This window comes from Protopterus annectens, chromosome 5.part0, assembly GCF_019279795.1.
Source record: "Protopterus annectens isolate FY-2018-M chromosome 5.part0, PAN1.0, whole genome shotgun sequence".
NCBI lineage: Eukaryota > Metazoa > Chordata > Ceratodontiformes > Protopteridae > Protopterus > Protopterus annectens.
In genome coordinates, this window is record NC_056735.1 from 1,476,954,696 (window position 1) to 1,476,982,550 (window position 27,855).

General features: G+C 41.8%; 1 protein-coding gene across 2 annotated transcripts in view; it reads right to left on the bottom strand.

The window, feature by feature from the left end:
• Positions 1-27,855, bottom strand: part of FARP1 (FERM, ARH/RhoGEF and pleckstrin domain protein 1) — a 2,534,157-nt gene that overhangs the window by 451,212 nt on the left and 2,055,090 nt on the right. For both annotated transcript variants that reach the window (XM_044071307.1, XM_044071308.1), the window contains one exon: positions 21,104-21,185. In XM_044071307.1, coding sequence (XP_043927242.1) covers positions 21,104-21,185 — 82 coding nt within the window. The remainder of the gene's footprint in view (positions 1-21,103; positions 21,186-27,855) is intronic.

Sequence of the window (27,855 nt, forward strand, 5' to 3'; positions counted from 1 at the left end):
AGGCCTAGGATCCTCTTTTGTTTTTTGAGTTAGTTCTGTACTTCTTCCTGATGGGTACAGCTGACTCTATGCAGCTATTAACATGCTTGTACAAGGTTTCTGTGAACAGCTCTGCATAAGCAGAAGTTTTCTCATGGTTTATGGGGGCTTGAAATTTTGATAGGTTCTCACTTAATAGCAGGAGGTTAGCCTTAGAATAGTTCCTGAATATTCCAAGTTTAGCTGGGGGTCCAGGTTTTATTTTTACTTCAAAGGAAACCATACTGTGGTCTGACCTTACCAGGGAAGGCATTAAACTAGGGGGTGTGCAGCAGTCTCCCATGTTAGTGAGGACCAGATCCAGTATGGTTGCACCCCTAGCAAGTGTAATGACTATCTGGTCCAGGGAATTTGTGTTTACAAAACCCAGGAATCTCTGTGCATGTATGTTTGGTGTCGTATAGGATTCCCAGTTAATAGTGGGACAATTAAAGTCACCCATGAATATGGTATTGGATTGGATAGTTAGTGTTTCTAATAAGTTTAAATACATGGCATGGGTTTCCTAGGTCATAGAGGCAGGCCTAAAACTTGCAAGGAAGTGGTACTGGATGTTACCTATGGTGATTTGAACATGGATAAGTGCAGTGTCCTGTTTGACCAGCCTTGAAGTATATTTATTTTTGATGTAAATAGAGACACCTCCACCTTTAGTCCCTGCCTGTGAAGTAGCTGGTCTAAATGTGTGGAAGGCATTACAACTTTGCACTGTTGGTGTGCTCTCTGCGGCTTTAAACCATGTCTCAGTGACCACACAAACATCAGCTTTCTCAAGGGTAATGAGAGCATCTAAGGAGTGGACATTTTTGTTTAGACTCCTATTTAATCCTATTAGTATTATTAACTTGAGGCATTGACAAATAACAGAATATGAGCGAACATGTATTTTTCTGAAGTAAAACGTCTGTAACTCTAATTATTGTCATTATTTATTAAGTGTAATTCATCATCTTTTCTCCAAAAATCACCACTTTTAGGTGGGATTAAGAGGGACAGAGCTAAAATTTCAATCAAAATCAGGGACAGTTGAGAGGTATGTTCGCAAAATAATGCCACACAGTAGCGGTAATAACACTTATTTACTGCACTAGTTACAATTTTAAACTGAGACACAGTACCACCAACCACTTGCTACTTCAGATCTGTTAGATAGCCAGTTTGCAATCCAGTGGACAAATTAGGAGGTTACATTATGTTTTTGGACTTTTCAGTAAGACCGATTGTGTCAAAATCCTTTGCCAAGTCAAAATAAGCAGCTTTCACTGAGTGATCAATGTCCATTGGGTATACTAAGTTCAGGAGACAGGACCTGCCCTTTGTTTTTTTTTCTATTGCAACCACTGGCTTCATGTTGTCCTGCCATTTATTTATTGTAAGTGGTTACATGGTACATGTTAAGTCACCCCCAAAGGCAATATGTAAAGCTGTAACTGAGTAGAACAAGTTTAACAAATTATAGTTGATACAGCAGTTTTCATTGCACAAGGAATATCAGCTGAAGTGGAATGAGTGAAGCTCCTGGATGTTCCACTTCACTGATGTTGCATTTTACATACATATGAAGGTTCTGAGCCCACTAGTGCATTTTGGGGCAGGTGTTGTGTCATTTCATTTCATTTTTTTCAGAAAATGTAAGGTAAGACAGTGTTCCAGTTGCAAGTTTGTTTTTGCCCCCTCCACATGTTAAGCAGCTAACTAGAGGAAATCCTGCAACTCTGATCCAGCAATGGATGGCAGGCTGTAGGTTTTAATGCCATCTACCCTAACGTTTCCAGGGTGGAAAGATGCACTGCATTTTCAGTACTAGACTGGCATTAGCTCCTCTTTGCTTGTAAAGTAAGTAAAGAAGGTACCATTCTGTTACTGGTTTAATCACTGTTTTAGTTGAACTTGTATACAATCAGGTTCTAGTATGTGAAAGTGCTAAAAAAGTAAAACAGCTTGAGGCAAAGTCTATGCATCTCAGTATGGGTTCCCAGAGTTTACACAGACAGTTTCTGCTTCTGCTGCCATTAGACACTGAAATACCACTTACAGTGGAATATGTAGGATTATTCTGAATTGCAACTGGAATAGACATTCAGCTTTGTGGCTTGTACAGTAGTCCTGACTTGCTTTAGACTGTCTTTAGCCAACTCCAGTGGTATAGAGGTGGGATAAAGTCCTAACGTTGCAGCCAGAACTTGTGAGGTGGTTACTTCAGGCAGGGAGCTACCCTGTGAGCTACAGCTGCTTGTGAGTACTGACATTCCCTTGGGCAGAGTGACTGCAAGGGCAGAGGTGAGTAGCAGTAGTACCCAGGATGACAGTGATGCACCGCTGTCAGAGGATAACAGACTTCCTGTGGAAGAGGAGCTGGGAAGGGTTACAAAGAGAGACTTGAGACAGGCTCATCTTCAGACCCTACATTACAAGGCCGGAGGGAGGTAGCCAGTGAGGCACCTGATTCTCAACAGAAAGGGGAATGTGTACACTGAGACAAAGGGTTACTGTACATAGGGGAGGGAAGGTTAGAGGCCGAGAGAATACAGCAGTTGGTAGTGCCCAGAGTCTACCATCTGGCACTTTTAGCCATATCCCATAATATTCCCTTTGCAGGTCGTATGGGCATAAAAACATACAAAGAGACATATTATGCATAACTTTTATTCCCCTGGGATTTCTAGACATGTAACAGGGTACTGCAGGACCTGTGAGCAGTGACAAAAGGGAGGCAAGGCAGGAGACAAGGTGAAAGCTCATTTGATGCCTTTGCCTGTGATTGAGGAGCCATTTCAGAGGGAAGCTATGGATATTGTAGGGCCTCTGAGCACCCCAAGTTCCACAGGGGAAAAAGTAGAGCCTAGTTGTAGTAGGTTATGCTACCAGATACCCTGAGGTGATGGCTCAGTCCTCCTTTGAATCAGAAAAGGTGGCAAATGCTTTGTTAGAGATTTTCAGCAGGGTAGATTTCTCAAAAGAAATACTGACTGACAGTGGTGCCAATTTCACATCAGACCTGCTGGCTTGTCTGTGGAGGTACTGTGAGGTGAAGCACCTAAAGACCACCCCTACCATCTCCAGACTAATGGTTTGTTGAGAGGTGAAACACTACACTCAAGACAATGCTATGGGCATTGTCAGACCAGTTTAAGAGGGACTGGGACAAATATTTGCCCCATCTGTTGTTTGCTTACAGAGAGGTTCCCCAGGAACCCACAGGTTTTTCCCTCTTCAAGTTGCTGTATGGGCACAGGGTGAGGGGACCTCTACATATGATTCGAGATGAGTGGGAGGGTGAGTGTGAATCCCACAAGGATTCTGTTGTGGCATATGTCCTAAACCTCAGGACAAGGCTCAGGGAACTCATGGGCTTGGCCCAGGAGAATCTGACAGAAGCCCAACAGCAGAAAAAGGTCTGGTATGACAGGAATGCTCGAGCCAGAGAGTATGCTGTAGGGCAGCAGGTAATGGTTCTCATTTCTGTCAGACACAACAAGCTGCAAGCAGCTTAGGAGGGACCCTTCAAGATGGTAAGGAAGGTCAGTAATGTTAACTACAAGGTAGAACTGCTAGGCAGGAGGCAGGGGTATAAACTGTACCACGTTAACACGATGAAAGCTTACCATGATAGGGAGGCCCCTGTGCTGAGTATTTGCAGTGGACAGCAGGAGGAGGCTGAGGGAGATCTGGTGACTGATCTCCTCAGTGAGGCTTGGACTGACACCTCAGTGGAAGGGGTAGCAATGTCCCAGCAGCTATTCCCTACTCAGGTTAGAAAACTCTGAGCAGTGTTAGAGGAGTTTGAAGACATGTTCACTGGGAAACCAGGCTGCATCCACCTGGTGCAACACCATGTGGATACAGGACTCCAAAGGCCTATTAAGTAGGCCCCTTATAAGGTGCCTGAGAGTGTCAGTCTCTGAGAAAGGAGATACAGAAAATGTTGGAACTAGGGGTAATCCAGGAGTCCAGCAATCCCTGGGCCTCTCCAGTGGTGCTTGTACCAAAGAAGTATGGCAGCACCAGGTTCTGTGTGGACTACAGGAAATTAAATAGTCACACAGAGTCAGATGCTTTCCCCATACCTAGGACAGATGAAGCCCTAGAGCAGCTAGGTGGGGCTAAGTATCTTACCACTACTGATCTTTCCAATGGTTACTGGCAGGTGCCCTTGATTCTCAGCACTAGAGAGAGGTCAACCTTTGTGACTCCTTTCGGCTTGTATAAGTTCACAAAGATGCCCTTTAGGATGAAAAATGCCCCAGCGACTTTCCAGAGGCTGGTAGATTGTATCCCAGCAGGAGATTTTGCCCTTGCTTACCTGGATGACATTGCCATCTACAGCCATTCCTGGCAAGAACACCTTCAGCATGTCAGGGAGGTGCTGAGCAGACTACAAAGGGCAGGGCTGACCATTAAGCCCAGCAAATGTCAGGTGGGTATGGCAGAGGTCTACTACATGGGACATAGAGTGAGGAGTGGTAAGATCAGGCCAAAACCTTCCAAAGTGGAAGCCATTCAGGCATGGGCTGCCCCTGTTACCAAAAAGCAGGTGAGGGCATTCTTAAGGACTGCAGGGTACTAAGAAAGTTTATCCCCAATTATAGTACCACAGCTGCTCCCCTCACAGACCTGACAAGGAAAAACAAGCCAGCATGTGAGCAGGCATTCCAGAAGCTTAAAGGAGCTTTGGGAGGGCCCCCGTGTTAGTCAGTCCAGATTACAGCAAATAATTTGTTGTGCAGGTGGATGCTTCAATCCATGGGGTGGGGGCTGTGCTCAGCCAGGTTACCTCAGAGGGAGAAGAGCACCCAGTGGTATATCTCAGTTGTAGGCTCCAACCCAGGCAGGAATGTTATGCAGCTGTAGAAAAGGAATGTCTAGCCATAGTATGGACACTGCAGAAACTTCAGCCTTATCTGTATGGAAGGAAATTCACTGCAGTTACAGACCACAATCCCTTAACATGGCTACATCAAGTCAGCCACAAAAATGCCAATTTACTAAGGTGGAGCCTAGGGTTGCAAGCATATGATATGACAGTTCAGCACCGCACTGGGGTTAGCAATGCCAATGCAGATGGGCTCTCAAGACTGGGAATGGGGTAAGGTATTCCCAGATAAGCCCAACCCTCTCAAGCAATGTTTCTCAAGGGTCACTTGAAAAAACTAGCTTGAGTTTTTTTTTTTTTTTTTTTTTGGGGGGGGGGTGACAAAGGGAAATACAGCCAGCCTAGCTATCTGGAATTTTGTAAATAATTCTATGTCATTTGTGAATACTGATATGATTTACACAGAAGTGTGTGTAAAATACTGAGCTAAAATGTAACCACAGCATGCCCTATTGGAATAGAACAGGAATGTACCTGCACTATTATGGCTGTTTAGATGTATATGTTTAAAGGAAACTGGAACACAGGAGGTTAACTTGAAAAAAATTCAAAGAATATAGTTGAAATCAAATTGTTTCATAACCACGTAATAAAAGAGATGTTATCTCTCAGTTTCAGTGCAGTAGCAGACACAATGTCTAGAGCTAGAAGTTTTTTGTATTGTCTTGAAAGAGAAGTAATTACTGGGTTTAAGATGTAGAAGTGTTTTATGACTTCCAGGATCTGCAAACATCTGAGAGAGATGTATTTTTCACATGGAGATGCTAAAATTCTGTTAGTTTCTGGCAAAATGGGTTTAGCTTGGGAACTGAAGTCAGGTGACAAAAAGTGATGTCATCCAAGCCAACCCAGCAGTAATATTTGATATTAATTTAAGAACTCTCTCAGAGAGAGACTGTGCATTTTGTATTTTGTCTTTGACCTAGCATCAGCTGGAAACATCCACTCACCTCTGCACTTGCCTTGCTGTAAGTTTGTTGTTAGGGCATAGCAACTCTTTTAAATTCAGATAGGAATATAGTAAAGTGTAGCTTAGATGTTTTCTTTATTTATTTGAGACTGTCCTGCAATGCTATTTTAAATATTTCCTGTGATTTTGAAATCTGATGTAACTGATTACTTAATGAGTATTGTCTTGTTATTTTATTATTTATTATTAAATACATTTAAACCTTTTAATTGTGGCTGGTCTGTTTAAAGATAGTTAAGCTCTTTGAGTATTTGCATATCTACTTGGTGACACTGTACAGGCCACTCCTAAATAGCCTTGCTCTTGGTGAGACTACCTTTTGGATGAATAGTAACATTACACAGTATGACTAAACACCCTTTGCTAAGGGCCTTAAAGTAGCTGATAAGAGTTGGCTGGTGGCAGTGAAAACTACCTTACAGTCTGGGCAGAAGGGGGCATAGCTATTTAACCAGTGTGTGTGTGTGTGTGTGTGTGTGTGTGTGTGTGTGTGTGTGTGTGAATCAAATCTCAAGGAGTGTGTATGCTACTTTGGCAGGGACACGAAGCACTGGTTGGACAGAGAGGGTACTGGAGGTCTTGGTTTGGCCACTCAGCTGAGATCTTAACCATATAGATGTGCCAGTGGGGGGTCTTATTGGGGATATGGAGAAAGAGGGAGAAACCAGTGCCAGACTGATTGTGATCTCTGTGTGCTCTTAAGGGAAATTGCACTTTACTGTGTATGTATACTTATCCTCCCAGTTTGTACGTTCCCCACTGTTGCCAATGGTGAGGACTGAGGCTCCTTGATTACTATGCCAATGTAAGGGTGTCACACTAGCCTTCAGAAAAGACATGCTAATGCAAAGCCTATTATTCTAGTAATTTTCTAATTCTTTAAAGGCACTATCTGTCCTTGGTTTTTGGTCCTTTTTATTTTTGTAGCTTTCATCTTTATTTATTTGATTTCATTCAAACATCTGAGGTGTACAGTCACAGTCATACAAGTGACTGTTTTAATCATCACGTCTGTGCTTGTGTGTGTGTGTGTGTGTGTGTGTGTGTGTGTGTGTGTGTGTGTGTGTGAATTCATGCAAGGAGGGGTTGCAGTAGGTTGCACTGTATGGTTCTGATAACAGCAAACTGAAAATACCTATCATTATTAGTTTTATATTTATTCATTCATTCATTCATTCAATTCCAGTCAGTCACCTGACGTGTACCCAGCCATAGAATTTGCTGTAATTGGTTGGCACATGTGTGTGTGTGTGTGTGTGTGTGTGTGTGTGTGTGTGTGTGTGTGTGTGTGTAAAAGAGTTTTAAGAAGAGAGGTTGCACACATTATGTTTCTGACAGCCACAAGTTGAAATACACATGACCATCATTTATGTATTAATACATTCATTTGAACCCAGTCAAGACATCTGAAAGGTACATATCCATACAGTTTACTGTCGTTAATGGGCACCTCTCTGTGAACATTCGCATGAGTTTGTGCATGTGAGTCTCTCTCTGAACAAGCAGCAGGGTTTACAATAGATTGTATGCAATATGTTTCTAACAGCAACAAGCTCAAACACACATTGTCATTATTTACATCTGTAGTGTACGCATACATAGCATTTGTTGTAATTAGTGGGGACATCAATGCGTGTGAGTGAGTGAGTGAGTGAGTGAGTGAGTGAGTGAGTGAGTGAGAGAGAGTGTGTGTGTGTGTGCGTGTGTGTATGCATAAGTGTAGCTATAGTGGACTGAAAGTAGCATTCACCCCAAGTGCAAAGTGTTGGGGGCATGATCAGATGTTGCCAGTGAGGCTTTATTACTGTAACTGATGTCTGAGGAGCTTAATGATGGCATGGTATCTGTAACAAACCGCTTGCTGCAATATACATTAGTAGCAAGTGGTTTGCTACAGTATAAAGTGAGGGAAAACATTTTCTTCCTCTACAAAGAGTTGAGGACCATAGATTTGGGAAAATGGATCTTACTTCTCAGTAGTGGAACAATGGATTGGGGAATGGGGCCATTTAATTGTTTGGTATAGTGGCTGTCTGTGAATGAAAGTGAGTGGTGCTGCTGTCATTTATTCAGGTTAAACAGTCATTATTCTGGATTTGTAGGAGTAATGTGTATTAGTGTGAAGCAAGCTGTAATAATTAACTGTGTCTACTGTTGGTGTGAAATAAAATTGAAGTACTGTTATTGTAAACATTAATTTATCACAATGAAACATCTGAGGTGTATGCAGTCAACAAAGTGTGTATAATTGTAGGGTACAAGTCCTGTCAATGAGGGATTAAAGCACTTAGTTCTGGAAGTGTGTTTGAATAAAGTGCATTTTGAACATTCAGTGGAGCCGTATGTCAGTTTTCAGTGGTTTTATATGTACTAAGACAGTACTTCACAAGCATTTATAACTGCACTTTAACCTGCTATTAAGCGGATGTGAGGATCCAACTTTTTAGTGTCTGCTGAACTTCTGAATTTGTTACTAGTCCTTCTATTTATTTTGGGTGGTTGGTAGATTACTGCAACCATTGTTTTTTTATTACAATAAATAGGTTAATATATATACAGTTAGTAAAATGGCTATAAATGCAGAGTATGGAGGCTGTTTGCACATACCAGTGACTGATGCTGCTGACATTTTCTTGTGTTAAACAGTCATTATTCTGACTTTGCAGGCTGTGTAATTTATGTGAAGTACTGCAGAATACTTCACTGTGTCTGATGTTTGTATGACACAAAGTTGAACTCTAATACTGTGACCAATATTTTTTATTACAATCAGACATCTGAGGGTTGAACAATCAACAACACTGGAGTTAACTGGCAAGTATCGAAACTATTAATGAATGCATGTGACTATTCCTGCTGTAGTTGGTCAAGTTAAACAGCCATTGGATTTTGCAAAAATATTTGGCATTTGCATGAAGCTAGCTGGAGTACTTTACTATGGCTATTTTTAGTACAATCAGATATTTGGATATGTACAGTCAAAATGTCTGTAATTGATGTCTATGGGGGCTTTCTGTAATGAGAATAACTTTGTATGTGTGGGGGAGTACCTCTAAAAGAAGCAAGGTGGCCATATTTTGTTCACTTTTCATCACAGTTAAATGTCAGTATACAGCAAAATAAGTGGCATGTAAGCAGGATGTGCATGACAGCAATTAGTTGCAGGCACAGCGGTGCAGTGAGTAACATCGCCATCTTACAGCAATCAGTTCTCTCAGATTTTTGGCTGTGATCCTGTCTGTGTGCAGCCTGCATGTACTGCTGTTCGGTGTGTGTATGTGTTTAATCTGTTTCCTCCTCCAGACCATTAGCTGTGTAATATATGCCTAAAACTCTAAGTTTTTAATTTCATCTAAGTCTAACAGCAGAGGGGTACACATGGAGTAACTATCTTTTTTTTTGGTGGGGTAGGGTGGCATGCACTGTTCTCAGACAGGATTAATGCATCATTGCAAGCATTTGCTCCTCAGTTTATTAGGAACTAAAGTTTTGCTAGCTTTGAACATTAAACTTTACATATAACTTATTTTTCATTTTTAGAAAATAAGACTGAATTTCTTTCCTTACTTGAGATTTTTTGTTGGGGCCATCACTGGATCAAAATGTTGGTAATATCTCTTAAGACACACCTCATAACATTTAGAACCCTATGACTTTTGGGGAATTAGTGCCCCCCAGCCCCTGTCTTAATTGAGTTACTTGTTCCACACTTAGAAAGTTATTGTGTGTTAAAAGGCTGGTCCTGTTGATTGTGAACAGACATCTGAAGTGTATGTCATCAATAAACAGCTCTCACCTCCCTTGTCCCTTGGAATCTCCTACAAAGATGGAATGAATGGGCTGATGTCCACTGAGTGGGAGTTTGATGGTCTGCAAGCAAGGGTAAAAAGTTACTGTGTATATTTGTTTGCAAAATTAGAATTATGTAATTAACTTCCTCTTCATTCTCCTTTAAGCTGCCAGCTCTTACACTGCTTGACTTTCCAATGCTTTAATGTCAGACAGATATGTTACCCAAGGCACCAGAGCCTTGGTACAGGTGTTATGTACAGCAGAGGTTCCCAAACTGTGCGTAGCAAGCTAAGTTTGGAGGGGGGGGTCACACTGGCTGGGAGGGGAGGCTGCCGACCGGGAGATTTATTTTTTTGATTTATTTTTTTTAAGGGTGTTCTTCTTATGCATCCCATCGCACAAACGCGGTCCATGTGTATGAACTCTTTTTGTCTTCTGTGTCTGTGCAGCATGCTGTTTACGTCTTCTCCATGTGCCGACTTTGAATACCAGAAGACATTTGAAATGCGGACTATGAACAGACAGGTGAGAGGTGTATGTGTGTGTGTGTGTGTGTGTGTGTGTGTGTGTGTGTGTGTGTGTGTGTGTGTGTGTGTGTGTGTGTAAAAGCAGGGAGGTGTCTCTCCATTGTCCGGATTTTTGCCTGATAATTTTAGTCTGTTCTTCATAAAATGTGTGTTTTTTTAGGGTTTACTGAGGCAAATCAGTGAGGACAGAATTCACTAAATAATGACAGGCATTTGAGTTTCAGACTTCATATCCCTTTTATTCTAGCAACTTTATAAGTATGAGAACAATATTTAAAGGTTGTCCCTATTTTTGGGGCTTTGTCCCACCATTAATTTTGGCTTTGCCAAGATTTTTTGTGTAAGAGGTTGAGAGGCATGATCAAAACCAATATTCAAGACATGTGGCTGACCAAGTTTGCTGAAGACTGTAAATTGGGCACCGTTACCCATGTATCCACTAATACTAAACTGCTCCAAAAAAGGGGTGGAATATGGACATACCTGTACTGAAAAATGTCTCAAGCCACGTACAAAAAAGCAGCATAGTAGTGCTTTGCAAAAATCTGTTCCCATCTCAGATATCTTCAAATAGAAATGGCCATCAGAGACAAGGACATGGGCAACACTTTCTCATTCAGTCATTATACTTCCACCACAGTTAAGAAATCCTTTGGTCAGACCCAGTTAATTTCCAAGGGAATGTCTTCAAGATCCCTTATAAGAATCATCATCAAATATAATGCCCCATAAGCAAATTAATAGTTTCAAATAGCTGGAGTGAATAATGAAGAAGCCTGCTGGCATTATTCCTTAAATCTGAAATGCAGGCATGCTCATACATAACTCATTAAGTGGGGATCTTTATAAGTATCTGAAGGATTTTGCCAGTTAACAAGAGAAGGATGGCGAGTTAGTTGTGTTATTCCTGCACATCAGTTTAAGAATGATTCATCAAAACATCAGAATATATTAACTTCAGTAATAGTCATGACGTGTTTCCCCTGATCTGCAGCACAAGAGTTCATAGTATCCGTTTGGGTAGCTCCTTGCTGTAATTCTAAGTCTTCTAAATGCAAGTCCTGAACATAGGAAAGAAGCAGCAAAAGTAAAGAATAGTGTTTTTATTATTTGTTTACTGGCTGTGGTTTGCTTCATTCAGTTTAGTTTTTACAAATAGTGAATACCAACAGCTGCTGTTCTCCCTTAAAGTTATTTTGCAGGAGGGCCAAAATGAGAGGTTGCATGCCCCACATATCACTACTAAAAATATACTAATTCTGAGATGGTCATACCTTGGGTAAAAAGGAATACTCTGAGATACAGTCATTTCAAACTGAGTTTACACAAGTCCCCAGTGTCACACATTCAATTTTGCTGTTCCAGGACTTCATTATGAGTCTTGGAATTTAAAACTATTATCAAGTGGGGTAAACTATGCACTCCTGAGCATCACTACAGAACACTGTTACACCTGTTGTGCATCACTGTTGAGTACTATGATTCACATCTATGGATTACAGTATTTAAAATTAGCATACTAAACAGAAAGCACAAGATGCATGTTTATGAACAGATGAGCCCTTCAAGGTAATGCAGCTGTAAAATATTACCTTCCATGATGCATTCCTTAGAGAAAAGCAGTATTATGGAAAGGTAGTTCAGTAAGTCCTATAATGCAAGCTGTGCTGTCAAGTTGGTGCCAGGACAGTGAGAGTATGTGATACTTACTTACACATGGTAATGCATTTCTAAAGTATTCCCGTGCATAGGAACATACCCAAATCTACTGACAGAGGCCTTGAATTAAGTAACATAGGTGGGAAGAATTAACTAAGAGAACTGTTCTGAGATATAGTGACTATGATACAATGATGAAATGAGCAAATAAGAGACAATTGCACTAGCACTATACAAGCGTATCTTTATAGTGATAATCGCTTCTGACCCTTTTTTGCCCAATTCATTTAACTTAAGGCAAGCAAAGTAACAATTTGCCTTTCTGTGTCTTTCCATTACTTTCAGTAAGTGTCCAGGGAGCCACTGGCTCACTGGTTTTGTCCTGTGGTACACAATGTTAAAAATCCTTTTGTCTAACTGGGCATCATTTTATAGGTTCATAGGTAGATACTGGGCTATCTGCCCGAAAGCATATATTAGCCCAGCCACGTTGTGTGGTATTCACCGCCCCTTTGGTTAGTTCCCTAGGCCCTTGATCTAGCAGCTAGTACCCTTGGCCCCTATCTAGTAGAACTGTTGGTATGATCCCTGGTGTGAACTTTCTGTTACCCATCCACTCATCAAGGTTCCTCTTGAAGAGTGATAGTGAGGGGCTCTGTCTTATGTAGATCGGGACCTTGTTCCATAGCAAGGGAAGTCTTTGCGAAGGGAATCTATCCCTCCAGCATGTTCTATTCATTGTTGTGCTGAGGTTTATATCCCTAGAGCGTGTAGTTCGAGTGGATTTGGTTTTCCTAAGAAGGAGCATGTTCAACAGTTCTGAGTTGGACATGGCTCTGTATGTTAGACAGAGATCGCCTCTGAGAAGGCGGTATGCAACACAGAAAAGCCTTGGTTTTTTCAATCGTGCTGCGTAGGGCAACTGTTTGAGGCCAGTAATCCTCTTAGTGAGGTACCTCTGTGGTCTCTCCAGCTGCTGGAGATGCCTAGCCAGGTACATTCCAATTGGCACATTGTACTCAATAATGGGTCTGATGAGGGAAGAATAGAGGGGCACCACTACATCCTTAGATCTTGATGCGAACCCTTTCGTGATCAGATGGGTCACATAGAAGCATTTTCTAACCACCTTGGCAACATGGTTATCAAAGGAAAGCTGACTATCTACTTTGGTCCCTAGATCCCTTAATACTACTTCAGATTTCAGGGGGTTACCTCCTATGTGGTAGTTCGCGGGTACTCTTGTTTTTTCCAAAGGGGATTACTACGCATTTTTTAGCATTTACCTTGAGACCATGGGTTTGACACCATGCATCAGTCTCGTTAAGGCCCTTCTGGAGGATATCCATGTCGGCCGGATACTCTATTATAGCACCCAGTTTGCAGTCGTCCACAAACTTGGTCAGCCACAGCCCATCAGTGCTTGCCTGTACTTCTGAGAAGTATATACCAAACAGGAGGGGCCCCAGGACACAGCCCTGAGGCACACCGCTCGTTACTGGTCTGGATTTGGACACAGATCCCGCTACTCTTACTTTGTGGGATCTGTCTGAGAGCCAGTTTGTGATCCATCTTGTGACGTAAGGGTTTATGCCCAGGTTGGTGAGTTTATCAATAATACCCGAATGGGGAATGGTGTCAAATGCTTTAGCAAGGTCAAGGTAAGCCATGTGTACCTCCTTTCTCTTATCTATAGCCTGATTAACTGTCTCAAAGAAGTCCACCAGGTTCAGGAGACATGATCTGCCCTTGACAAAGCCGAACTGTGTGGGGTCAAGTGTTTGGAGGTTCCCAATCTCTCCATTTATGAGTTCCATAATGATTCACTCCATTGCCTTAGAGATCAGACTGGTCAGGCTTATTGGTCGGTAGTTCCCAGGGTCGGATGTAGGCCCACCCTTGTGCAGCGGAACCACCGTTGCTGTGCGCCATTCTATGGACACATATCCTGTCGAGAGGCTGAGACTGAACAGGGTATTCAGATGCGGGGTTAATTAATTTTGGAGCTCATGTATGACACAGCCCGGGACACCATCTGGTCCCATGGAGGCAGTGTTTTTAGCTTTAGATAGAGCCTTATTAACCAACGGTATCAGTAATAATTGGAGTTACACAATCCCCTGGAATAGTAATATTAAGTAATAGTAGGTGGTGGTGGGGGGGAATTTGCACTGAACCTGTCAGCCAAGATGTTGGCAATGTCAGTGGGGTCAGTGTATTTTGTTCCATTTTGTACTAGCTCAGAACAGACCTGAGCGTTGCCATTTAGGTTTTTGATGTAACCATAGAAGGCCTTATGGTTATCCTTGGCAACTTTCTTTTCAAAATTGGCTTTAGCTGACTTGATGAGGGCCCTCAATTTCATACTAAAGCTGATCAGGGAAGATTTTTCTACTTGAGATTTGGCCTTTTTTTGTATAAGTCTCCTCCTTTTATTGTATAGTTTGCTTAAGGCCGGGGTCCACCAGACTGGTTTCTTCTTGCTTGAGGAAGGAGTATTGGTTTTACTTAGGATAGTACGGTCCATGCAATCCTGAAGATGTATATAAAGTGCCTTGGTGTAGGATTCTGCATCCTGGATATCATTATCCTTCTGTAGGGGGATAGTGAAGCTTTCCACTTCTGACGCAAGTAGTTTGAAGTTTGCTTTGGAAAGGTTTTTAATGATGGTTTCTTTGACTGGTGGAGGGGTGAGAATGTCTAGGGTTATCAGTTTATGGTCTGATCTGACCAGAGAGGGAGTGATAACGGGTGTGATATAATGGGTGCCCATATTTGTGATGACTAAATCCAATATGTTGTCCCCTCTAGTGGGAGAACATACAAGTTGTTCGAGGGCATTTGAATTTATAAATTCTATGAACCGCTGGTCATAGGAGTTAGAACTTTGGTAGTTCACCCAGTCTACACCAGGGTACTTGAACTCACCCAAAATTATGGTGTTGGGTAGGACCTTTATATTTTCCAATGCCTCAAGGAATGCGATCTATAACAGGCTATGACTTGAAATGTGGTTTTGCCTACTGATAGTTGCACATGGATGATCTCTGGGGCATCATGCTGTGCCACTAACCTGGAGATGTGGGTATCCTTGATGAATATGGATACACCTCCGCCCTTTGTACTGCGATCCAGTAACTGAGGCCGGAAGGTATGATATGAATTGTAACCTGGTAGTGCTGGGGAGCTCTCTGGAGCCCTGAACCAGGTTTCCATCACTGCACAAACATCGATTTTCGCCATACTGAGGAGTGCCTCGAGTCCGTGCATTTTGAGGTTGAGACTTCTGGTGTTGAGTAGCATTACCCTTAGTTTTTGGTTACCTGTGCTGGTTATGGTGGTTGGTTTGTCCTTTGAGCCTTGCCTAAAAAAGGCACTATGGGGACGGCAAGTGCCCTGGCCAGTATTCGAAAGCCTAGGAGTGACAGGTGCAAACCATCTCTGGCAAAACAGCGAGGCTTGTCTATAATGTCATCCCAGGCAGACAGACACTGGATCCCCTTAGAATGACACCAGAAGCTTAGCCAATTGTTGAAAGTGATCATTTTGTCTTTGTATTGTGGTATCATTCTAGGTGAAGGTAGTATGCTACTCAAGGTCAGGGTCATACCAGCTTGGGCTACATGATCAGAGAGCTCCTCAATGTCTCTTTTCATTTAGTCCAGAGAGGTACGTCTTAGATCATTCACACCAACATGTACAATGACAGCATCATACTTGTACTTGTTCTGGAGTGACCTAAGTGCCTGTGTTATGTGGCGGATCCTAGCACCTGACAGGCAGCTGACAGTAACCTTCTCCTTATTCAGCCTGGTGAGTGGAACATCTGTATGCCTTACTATAGAGTCTCCTATTACTAGCGTGTTGGGTATGGTGTTTTGCCTTAGTGGCTGTCATGAGGCACACTGCTGAGGTGAATTATGTGTTTTCTGGCTTGTGTTTGGAGGTGCAGTTTGCTTGCTTGTCTGCTTTGGAGGGCACTGTTTCTTTTTCAGATTTGCACCTAGTGCCTCCGAATATGTTTTTATGTATTTATGTGTATGTTTTGCGGTTGCTTGTTTTGTAGGTCCATGTGTGACTGGTGGTGTGATGCTAGTGTGTCTCTTCTCCTCTTGACTGTCTGTTACAGTCATGGGTTGAGAGCGCTTAGCCTCCAGTCTGGCTGTGTATTTGTATCTCTCACAAGTGTTTGTGTCTAGAGGTAAGAGGAGAGGGTTGTCTGTATACATGAGACAGTTGTGACATTGCCTCAGGATGCCCAATTCCACCAGCTGAACTGGAGAGTACACCTGAAGCTGACCTCTGGACATGCTTGGAAAAGTAAATTTCACCTGTCTTGCGGACAATCGAGGGTCTTATGCTGTATTATAATAGTGATGTCTAGGAAATTTGGAAAATAATAGTGCTGTCTAGGAGATTTGGACAAGTGCTGATTTGGGTTATGCAAGTGCTGCAATAAGAGCAGTTGATCTGAAGCACTTGAGTAGAGGCTTGCCTAGTTCTAAGGGAACATTTGCAGTGCAGACTTTGTGGAGCCAGGAATAGTATAACCCAGCTAACCGATGCTGCTCTGTGCACAAGACCACTCAAAAAGACAGCTGCAGAGTTTTAAGAGAGAGAGATCAAGGAATTTGGAATTGACACAAAATGGCCAATAAAACTACAGTTTCTAGGCAGTAACCACTCCTACAGGGGCAGGCAGGCTGCTCACTGTTAACCACTGGCACTGGTGAACACAGAGACTTCCCTTCAGCTAAAGTAAGCATTGGCCTCCAAGAAACTTACAAACAGTTCAGAACAGCAACTCTGTAACTGAACTTTTTTTAAATTATAAAAAGTGGGAAAATAGCAAGATTGTTTTGTTTTTTTGTTTTTGTTTAAGGATAGCAGAGACACACAAGTAGCAAACTAGTCAGAACAGTGCAATAAATACTGCCCTCACTATTCTGTTGACTAGCCAATGTTTTATCCATGCTATCACTCTAAAAGTATGCCATGTCCATCTAATCTATTAACCAACATTTTGTGTGGCATCACGGTAAAAACCTTCTAAAATCTGAAAAGAACATGCCCACAGTCACCTTCTGATCAAATACTCCCATTAGTCAACAAGTGCTTTAAGAATATGCAGAGTGCACTGATACAACTCTGTCAGACTTATCTAGAATAACTTCCTGCTATAAATCTATTCAGCCTTTGAGTTTTTGCTCCTCTGGCTTCCATACATTTCCCCTCCCTCACCAGTGACTGCAGGATTTTTTTTCCTACAAAGTAGATCGGCTTTCATTGCTACAAACTGAAAAATTAAAGCATTTTCATTCTTCCAATCTCTTTTAACTTAGCCATTTTCTTGTAACTTATATAAAAACGATTATTAGCAGGATTACTAGTACACTCACAAAACCCAGGGTGAATCACACAAGGCCTTATTTTTTCTTTCTCCTTTAGATCCTACATTTCTTTCAACTGTGAAGCTGTCATGAACTGTGACCCAAATAACTTGAGCTTGAGTAGCAATGCAGGTGCTGGGAAAGCTGGACAGTGAAGGATGGGAGTGCTGGCTTAAGCCAGCTCACCCATCCTTGTGGGAAGCCTGATGATTCCTGACTAGCTGAGTTGCAACCATGCAAACAATGTTTGCATGAAATGCAACAGCCACCAACTAGCGGGATGTGGACTTAGCATTCCGAAGATGGTGATGATAGCCATTGTTGGCATGTGTGTGACAGAGCATTTGAGTGATGATATAGGGGCATAGGAGTCCCCTGCATGATATCGGTTCTCATTTTGGTCACTAGAGGGGTGAGATTAGGGATACAGAATGAATATCACTAGCCCTCACTAGGTATGAAGTGTGGCTACCGTTGAGGGATAGATGCACCAAGTACTATCCCTGCCTGAGGCTAAATTGTGGCCTGTTCTGAAAAACAGATGGTCCCAGTTTATGGGGAAGCCAGTGCCTCTGCACATTGGGGAACTGTATTCTGCTCTCAGCAACAGATCTGATGATTGGGCGAGTGTTGAGGGGCATGAACATTTCTGTGGCTTTCTGGATGAAGGATCCTTCCCATTTAGCTCTTGCTCCACCTGCACTTGAGAACAAATGAACTCAAGACCTGGTGACTGAAAGTGTAGTGGGGAAAATGATACAGAAAAAAAATACTGATACCACTTCAGTTGAAAACCACAGTACTTTTTCGCCTGCTACTGACTTACTAATTTATTTCACATGATGATCTGTTGTTTCTGTCAGAGCAGTTTGAGTTACTGACACTGTTCTTCCCTATGGATCTTCATGCCTGCTCATCAGCCAGAGCTTTTCTTGGGCACTGTTCTCAGTTTAACAAATTCTGTACATTTGCACTTCACAACTCTTACTTCTAACTCCACAGCCAAAATATTTCTGAACCACACCACTTGGTGATCATTTGTTCCCAAGTGGTCATCCACTTTCACCTTTCTGATCATCCATCCCTTCCCATTCATCTAAAATGATCAGGTACATTTCTCTTCTTTCCTGCAGAATTCCAGCACCAGATGTCAAAAGCCTGCCTCTTGCAGAGCATCAATAAAGGTGTTCCAGTTAAGATCCAGTTACAGTCCCCATTACCAGTATCATCACTTGTCCTACCAAATTAAGAATATCATCTAGCACCTTCTTATAATTTTCCTTCCCTTAAGATGAGGCATTGTACACAGCTCCTGAGCAAATTGTACCATCTTAACCTCCAATGAAATTTCTTAGGATGATAGGAAGTTACTAGGCTATTACCCCTGAGGCCCTTACAAGCCTAGTCAAGGATTAGCCCATGTCCCGACAAGTCAGCACCCAATGCCCCCATCCAGCAGGGACACAGGTGTAATCCCAGGACTGCATTTTCTGTTCCCCATCCAGTTGTCTAGGTTTGGCTTAAAAATGGTTACTGAGGCACTCTGCTTGATGTAGAGGGGGAGTCTATTTATTTCACATAACGGGGAGTCTCTGGGACACAAAACTTTCCTGCCAACAAGTCCTATTGAAGTCACAGACCAGGTTGAGGTCACGCATGCAGGTTACTCAAGTGGAGCTTGACTTGAATATATGCAGCAGTCCCATCAAGCCGGGGTCTGAGATTGCTTTGCATGCCAGATACAGGTCACCTCTGAGGAGTCTGTATGACACTGAGTAGAGGGACAGGGCTTTTAGCCTATCTGTCTAGGGTAGATGTTTGAGGCCCTGGATTCTCCTGATGAGGAACCTCTGTGGTCTCTCCAGCTGCTGCATGTGCTTTGTGAGGTACATGCCAAAAGGAGCACTGTACTCAGTAATGCGTCTTATAAGGGAAGAATGCAGGGATGTTATGACCTCCTTGTCCCTGGATGAGATACCCTTCTCAATAAGCTGGGCCATGTAGAAAGCCTTCCGTACAACGAAGGCAATATGGTGGTCAAAAGTCAGTTTGCTATCAACCTGGGTGCCCAAGTCCTTCACAAGTGACTGCATGCTTAGGACCTTGTTATTAATGTGATAATTTATAGGGGACATTACCCCCAAAGGGGATGATGGTGCATTTTTTGGCATTCAGTTTGAGGCCATGTTTCTGGCACCAGTCATTTGTCTGGGTGAGACCCTCTTGGAGGATGTCCACATCACTAGAGGAATTGATGACAGCACCCTGCTTGTGCAACCTGGTCAGCCATAGCCCACGGGTTTTAGCCTAGACCTCAGAAAAGTATATCCCATATAACAGAGGCCCCAAGACCAACTGCAGGGGTACACTGCTCATTACGAGTCTACTGCTTGAGGTGGCTTCCCCAATTTTGACTAGGTGGGTTCTATCAATGAGCCAGTTTGCTACTCATCTGGTAACATACGGACTGCTACCTAGTTGAGAGAGTTTATCTATTATACCCGAGTGGGGAATAGTATTGAAGGCTTTGGCCAGGTCAAGGTAGGTGGTGTGCAATGTCTTCCCCTCGTCCATGACTTTGGTGACTGTTTCAAAGAAGTCAATCAAATTTAACAGGCATGACCTCCCCTTGAAGAAACCAAACTGTGTGGGATCAAGTGTTTGGAGGTTGCCAATGTCCTTGTTAATGAGGTCCATGATAATCCGTTCCATAGCCTTGCAGATCAGGCTAGGTAGGATGATGGGTCTATAATTACCTGGATCAGTGGACACGCAACCTTTGTGTAAATGGATGACAATGGCTGTCCTCCACTTGGCTGGGACAAAGTCCATCACTGTGGCATTAATGACAGACTGTAATCTTCAATAAAATTTACCAGAAATATGAGTGCAAGAGCAAAAGTATGGAACATGTTCTGCATCAATATGCACTTTCTAAACAATAAGTAGCATGAAACTCTAATGCTTGGCATTACTGACTGTAATCTTCAGTAATTTGCTAGAAATATGACCGGTATGGGAAAAATATAGATAACAGGTTTTGAGTCAACAATGCATATTCAGAAAAATAAGAAGCATTAAACTTTAATGTCTGACATTACTGATTTGAGTGTAAACCTAAGTAATATGCCAAAAAATAACAGGGACAGAGCAAAAATCAGGGACATTTTGCAAAAGGACAGAATCACATTTGTCTTCTTGGCCACAGAAGCAAGTGCAGCAAGGAAGTCACATATATTAATGATAATACGCTGGGGAATGCTGCATTCCCAGCAAAACAAAAGGATGACTTACTGACCATGACAAAGAATGCAGGAAGTAAATCACTCATTTCAATGAAAAGAATGCTTTGGAGACAGCCCCAAGGTGCAAACATAACAACTGCAGGTTCACACTTTGGGGCCGTCAGCTGACCATTCTTTTGCTAAATTCCACAGCACTTTATTTTGGGTAAAGCAAGTTCATATTGACACCTCTCCAGTACAATACTGGATGACAAGAAATTACTACTTAGCTAAGAGGCTGGAAAACAGACATTACTTGGGCCAAACAGTCTGAATCTTTGGACTAATTTTGTTCCATGTCATCCGTTTCAGTGGTCGGTGAGACTATTTTATGCAAAGTCCAATGTGAGAGAAGTACTGCTACTTTTAGGCGAGCTTTCCAAAGCTAGGAGTCCATCAGGTATACATATATATTTTTTTTAGAAATAAGTCAATTTCTGAAGAAAACAAAATGGGGAAAATATCTTCCCTTAACAAGGCATAAGTAAATCAACAAAGTGTTTCAATTTTGTTCTTGCTATAGCTCCAAAACAAAATTTCAAAACAGTATCTTCCAGAGTAGGTCCTACCTTCATATTCTGTATGTTTTTCAGCATAACATCACCAATCCTCTGGTAGTCTCCTTTGATGTGAGCATTAGACCGACCTTCCCTATTAAAAGGCAATAAACAAAATTTTAATGGCTGCTTTTTAGTCTGTTAAAGCTAGATGAAGAAACTTTTCTACTTTATGCTTACACCAAGTATTAACAACAATTCACTTTTGCTACATGAATATGTACAACAGAGCAAATGTTACAGCATTGTGGGAAAAAATTCACACATTCAATTTTTTTTTCTTTCACCAAGGCCACCTCTGATCAAAATTTTTTCAGACTTCACCAGCCTTTTACAACTAAGGTACCTTTTGGTTTTCTGGAGTAATTCTGATACACAAATAGAGGTATGAGGGCTTAAGCCTTAGATCCCTAAAGTACCAGTCTTTTTTATCACTTTTATTAAATTATCACTTAAGACATAAGCTCAACCATATTAATACAAAAGAAAGCAGCATATTAACATTTTTGTCATTTACATACATTACATACAATTTATTTTTATATAACTTATCATTCTGTCCAACATTACATGCATTTCTCAATTTCTACCTTCCATTAAACTTTACTCCTGAATGTACTGCACCCACAAATGCCATTTCTCCATATGTAATTTGCTCATTTTATTTTCTAAAGTTCCCTCATTAAGTTCTTTTATCTCTTATAGTATTCAATACTTCATATACAGTTGCTTACATTATGATATCCATTTTCTACTAACTGCTTTTTTGGTAGCCAACAGAAATAAACTTAATGAGGTCTTACTATGTTTATGTAATTCAGATCCTGTGTCCCAGCTCAAAAGAATAATTTCCTTAGTTACAGCCATTTGCATCCTCAATATTTCTAACAGAGTACTCTTTAGGGAATTTTTAAAATATGCCAACTCATTTCACCCCCCTCCAAAAAAAAGACATCCTCCCAGTTACCTCTTTCTCTCCTATCATATCTCCAACATTTGTGATCTACCTGAAGAAAAAATTCTTTGAAGTCTGCTTAGGGTAGAAAAATACCTATGCAAACACTTTCAAGCACAAATCCTTAATGGTCCAGACATTTTTGTATACTTGGGAGTCATACACATGTCCTCCCATTGTTCCCTTGTAAATTGCTTTTCTGGTCTCTCTTCCCTATATTTTCTAACCTTTGAGTCTTATAGTTATCAATAAATACTTTTGTGCTCTACTGTCTTTCGGCTTTTCCCGGTTAGGGGTCGCCACAGCGGAACTCAGTTCCGCTAATGATTGGCAGTAGAGTTTTACGTGCTGGATTGCCGGGCCTAATGCACAACTTTCAGTGAAGGAATGCCCATTTATGCATGTTGACACACAGAAGACGCTCTAACTGAGAATTGAACGTGCAACGTCTGTGAGGCGACACCACCACCGCAGTACTTTTGTGCCCTACTAATTATCAGTTTTTAACAGCAAATTCTGTTCAGGACTCAACTAAAAACCCTACCAGAGCCTGTTCAATTAGAACACCCTATTCCTTTCTCTTTGCCCACACTCTGGTATCAATACCTGGTAGGAAGGGCAGTCTCTAACCTGCAGTTCAAACTTCTCCTTGGCTTTATCCTACTCTGTTGCCTTTCCCTCTCTAGTTATTTGTGCCTTGCTTCCTTTGCCAGTTTCGTACAGTAAAAGCCTCTTCTTACCTATTTTCCCCAGCCCCCCTTGCAGTCATCCCTGATGGTAAAATCTCCTTAATCCCACTCTTTCCTTACTTTTCCAACACCCTCACTGAGTCATCATTATCACTATCCACTTTGTTTTATAACCTTCTACTTGTATTATGTGCATGAGCCTTAACTGCGTAGCTCTAAAGGATCCCTTCAAATCAGTTCATCCTAAACCACGTTCTTCTAGGGAAAGAATCAGCTTAATCCCCCTTAACCCTTGCTCTCTTCTCCTCCCAAATAAATCCCTTCAACTCATTATTATTTATTATCCATAACTTTTCCTCTGGTTGATAAAAATATGTCTGACCTATCTATAAAGCTAAAGAGACTAAAACCATTTTCACTGCTTGTACTTTAGTATCCATATCCATAATCAAGAGCTTTCAGTTTCTCATTTTTTGTACTATCATTTTAGTCTCTTCCCACATACCCTTAGCTGCTGTAACAGAAGCCTTTTTAATCCATCATTTTATCATGTCCCATAAATATGGGTATTGATGATCCAATTAATGTGTCGGGTACACAGTTTACTGCTATAGGTTTTATCTTCATTCATTTTACATCCTGAAGAGACTTGAAACTGTCTCAAAATGTTCTAGAACACTGAAATATCCTTTTCTAGATCTATCAAGTACAAAATGAATGATTAACATACCATTTATATCCTTGTAATTGTGATTACCTTATTTTCTTTGCCAATGGCTCTAAATATAAAGCAAAGGGGAAAATGAACATCTTTGCCTGGTTCATCTGTTTAAACAAAACTTGTTGGAGTGAAACCCTCCCATCCCATCCCACTCTAATTCTTGCCTCTAATCCCTCATATATCCTCTATAATTAACCATATTATTCTATCATGGAATGCAAATGCTACCATTGCCCTGCTCATAAAATCCCACCTAACTCTATTAAATGTTTTCTCAGGATCAAGACCCACCATCAATAGTGGTGTTTTTTCACATGATGCTTCCCTCTAGATCAATGGGATACATGAATTCTTCATCACCAAAACATACTGACAGTAGTTAGTATTATGGGGGGGAGGTTGACATAATGGTTACGGTGTTTATCTTACCGACACAAGGTGCAGGGTGTGATTCTCACTTGGAGGTAATTGGCTAGCCTTAAAAATGACCCACAAGGGCAGTTAGCCTAGTACTGAACTATGAACTATGTGTACTATATGCAGCACTTTTCAGTGGCTATTTCGAAGACACTTTACATTAAGCTGCTGTTTTGCCACTACTGCAATTTGTTAAAATGTGACTGTTTAGAATTTAATTCCTAATGTGCATGTCAATAAGCAATTAGTAACATCTGTGGTGCTTCCTGTATCTACCATCAAACACACTCGGCCATTTGCAACATTTGCGGTGCTTCCTGTATCTACCATCTCCTTGCTGCCCCATCCAGGACCGTTTTCTTGCCCTGTATCCATAACACTTGCTGGGATAAATTCAATGACTCTAAAGAACGAACAACTTAATTCTTCTGCTAGTAACTGTACTTTAGGATCAGGCTTAAGTATTTAAAATGCTGGCTTTTCCCAAGCTTTATTTGCACATTGTACAAGTTTAAGATTCAGATCAATTCAGATTATAATAAACAGTTTTACTTAGGAAGGAAAGCAAAGCTTGAAATAACAGCCTTCTCACAGTTATCCTCCAAATGAATGTCATAAATGTTAACCTTCTCCCACAATTGTCCACCCCACCATTTGTAAGTTTTCTAGCTTATTATGTAACAGTGATATATTGCTCTTCAGTTTTTGCACGTACAGAAACTTATTGTGTGTTTCTGTCTTAGTTTCCTTTTCTTTGCTATTAAACTTAGCAAACCAGATCTAAGAAATAAACTGCCCACTACCAAACTTATTAACTGTGAAAATGGTCCTGGTACAAATAAATCACTCAAGATCAACAAAAAGGGGGGAAGAGATGCATTAGCACTAAGGCTGATAAATTGCAGCACATTGAGGAAATTAAATAAATACATTATAATGGAACACTTTGACTACTGATCTATAAACAAAGGTGAGATTTTTTTTCTTCTTTATGCCATTTCCTTCCATGACCACCAACCATTAACCCTCGGCCTATTAGTTTGGCCCATTCATTCTCCCTCCTGGGTATTTAGTGTTAAAGACAGACAGGAGATGTCATCATCCAGGTGGCTATGAAGGTGTTTGGTCTCCTTGCTGGCATCCTGTCAACAAGGACATTTATTACATTTTATTTTATTTGCATTTCTTTACCAGCAGAGTCTGACTAGGCAAAAAAGACCCTTTTAAGTAGACTCCCAGGTTAAAAAGCTGGCAAAACTTAAAAGTAGAAATATAAAAGACTATAAAGTGCAAAATCCAACAGAGTCCGCTTACAATGGACAAAAGTAAATAAAACCAGAAAGTACAATTCCAGGGATATCAAAAGACAATACATACAATTCACAACTACATAATGTCAAATGTGAATAACACTGAAGTACAAATGTCAAAGATGCATTCGCTTAGGGAAATGATAACATGTAGAAGTTGCTGGTGTTGCACAGTAGTAAAGGAAAAGGTCATAGAGCAAATTTCCTTACAGTAAGGCAGCCTTGTTTGCATTACACAGCATGTCAATAGCCGGAGATTTCTAGAAGAAAGCACAGCTAGGTAACGGAGGAAGGAAAGTTGCAATATCATCCAGATGCTGAAGACCACATGCAGATACAAGTTGCTTTTAGGTGAAGCTGAAGATGCTTTATGAATTGTTCAGTGTTTTCAGTGAGCATCAGTGAAACAGAAAGAAAAGTTGTGTACACTTACCATAAATGTAGATGTTCGAGTGTATTCACTGTTGCAGTCATCACATTTGGGTTATCTGCCTGCAGGTAGCCCTCAGTCGGCCTGAATTCCAGAGTCTTGGGATTTCTGCGCCTGATGCCGTCGCTTCTTCCATGACGTCAGGACGTCATGGATATAAGACATGCAGCCAATGCCATTACATCAGTTTTTCTTGCCCCAGTTGTCAGGAGCCACCTAAACAGGAAGCAATTACATGGTGTGGAACACTCCCAGCAAAAAGCAAACACCAATGATATAAGGTATGCTAAACAAAAAGGATAGGTAGAAGTAAAGAAAAGTCAGGGGGCTGGAGGGAGGGTAACCAGGACTGCAACAGTGAATACACTAGAACATCTACATTTATGGTAAGTGTACACAACTGTACTATGTTCTTTGTGTTTCACTGTTGCAGTCATCACATTTGGGTTGATTCCCAAAACTGAGGATGGGTGGAGGCAGTCAAGAAGCATTAGGGCTGGCAAGCAGGCCTTGTAAGACTGCTATAGCAAATCCAGCTCTGGATTTCGAAAAGATAGGCAAGTGGTAATGCTTGGTGAAGGTGTGTACAGATCTCCAGGTTGCAGCTACCATGATGTCCCTGGTAGGGACTCCCCTGAGAAATGCTGTAGAGGTTGATGTAGGCCTAGTGGAATGTGTTCTGATCCCCTGTGGGGCAGGTTTCTCATAATGTTTGCAGCAGAAATGGATGCAGTGTGCTATCCATGTAGAAATGTTTTGCCCTCTGCCCCATAGCCAAACCTGACTAGCAGCTGGTCAGATTTTCAGAAAGGTTTAGTCCGCCTGTGCACGTCCAGGGAGTGCAGGATCCTTTCCCCTGTATTCTGAGGACTAGGGAAAAAGGTTGGCAAATGAATGGACAGGTTTAAAGCCACATTAGGTACTACCATTGGCATAAATGATGGGTTAGTCCTGAGGGAACCCTATCCAGATGGAAGATAATGAAGGGTTCCACGGCCATAAGGGCCAGCAATTCAGACACTCTTCTTGCTGAAGTGATGGCTAGCAATAAAGCTGTTTTCCAGGAGAGGAGTTTTAACTCTGCTGAAGCAGCAGGTTCAAATGGGTGGAAGCATGAGTTTTTTCCCCAATACAAAGTTAAGGTCCCAGGTTGGAGTGGGAGCTCTCCTGGGGGGGGTCTTAAATTTCTGGCTCCTCTCAAGAACTGTTTGACCAGAGGATGAGAGAAGAGGGGTGGCTCAGTATTATAATGAGCTGAGATGGCAGAGTCGTGAATCTTAATTGAAGAGAAGCATAGGCCATTATGGAACATTTCTGTTAAGTAATCTAGTCTATGGGGTAAGCTGGGCACATTTGTGTCCATTCCTTGAGGCTGGCTCCAAGAACAGTATATTTTCCACTTTTCTACATAGGATTTTCTAGTAGTAGGCTTTTATGTCTCCAGGAAGACATCCAGCACCTGTTTACTGAGGGTTCGGGGGATGAACCAGGCTGCTAGGTCCAGGGTTTGTAACTGAGGATGCAAAATCTGGCCCTCCTGCTGGGACAGCAGGGGGGGGTCTGAAGCAGGTGCCAAGGCGGCAGTACTGTCAGACTGCGCAAATGTGGGTACCAGTGCTGGCGTGGCCAGTCTGGTGCAATCAGGATTATCCTTGGTTTGTTCTGTTTGACCTTTAGTCAAACCTACGAGAGGAGTGGCAGAAAGGGAAAGGCATAAATTAAGAGGTTTTCCCATGTAAAGGACAGACCATCCACTTTCCATGCTTGGCTGTGGGGAGATCTGGTGCAATATTTGCAATTGAAAGTTCTGAGGGAAACGAAGAGGTCCACCCTCTGGTGCCCCAACCTGTGGATCAGCAACTTGAATGATTTGGGTTCCAGTTTCCACTCGTGCAGGTCCATTAGATTTCTGCTTAAGTCTGCCAGTGAATTTAGTTTGCCTGGAAGGATCTGAGCTTGTAGGTGCACTCGGTTGCTCAAGGCTGTGTCCCCCAGAGCCATGGCTAACCTGCAGAATGGGTAGGAATGGGTTCCCCCCTGCTTGTTTATGTACCACATAACTGTGGTATTGTCTGTTTTTATCAATAGTTGGCCTGGGAGAATAAGGCATTTGAAGGCTGGCAGAGCATTCTGTACAGCTAACATTTCTTTTTGATTGATATGCAGGTGCATTTGCTTTGGGCTCCATTTGCCTTGAATACCTTGTCCTGCCATGTGAGCCCCTCATGAATAGTCTGATGCG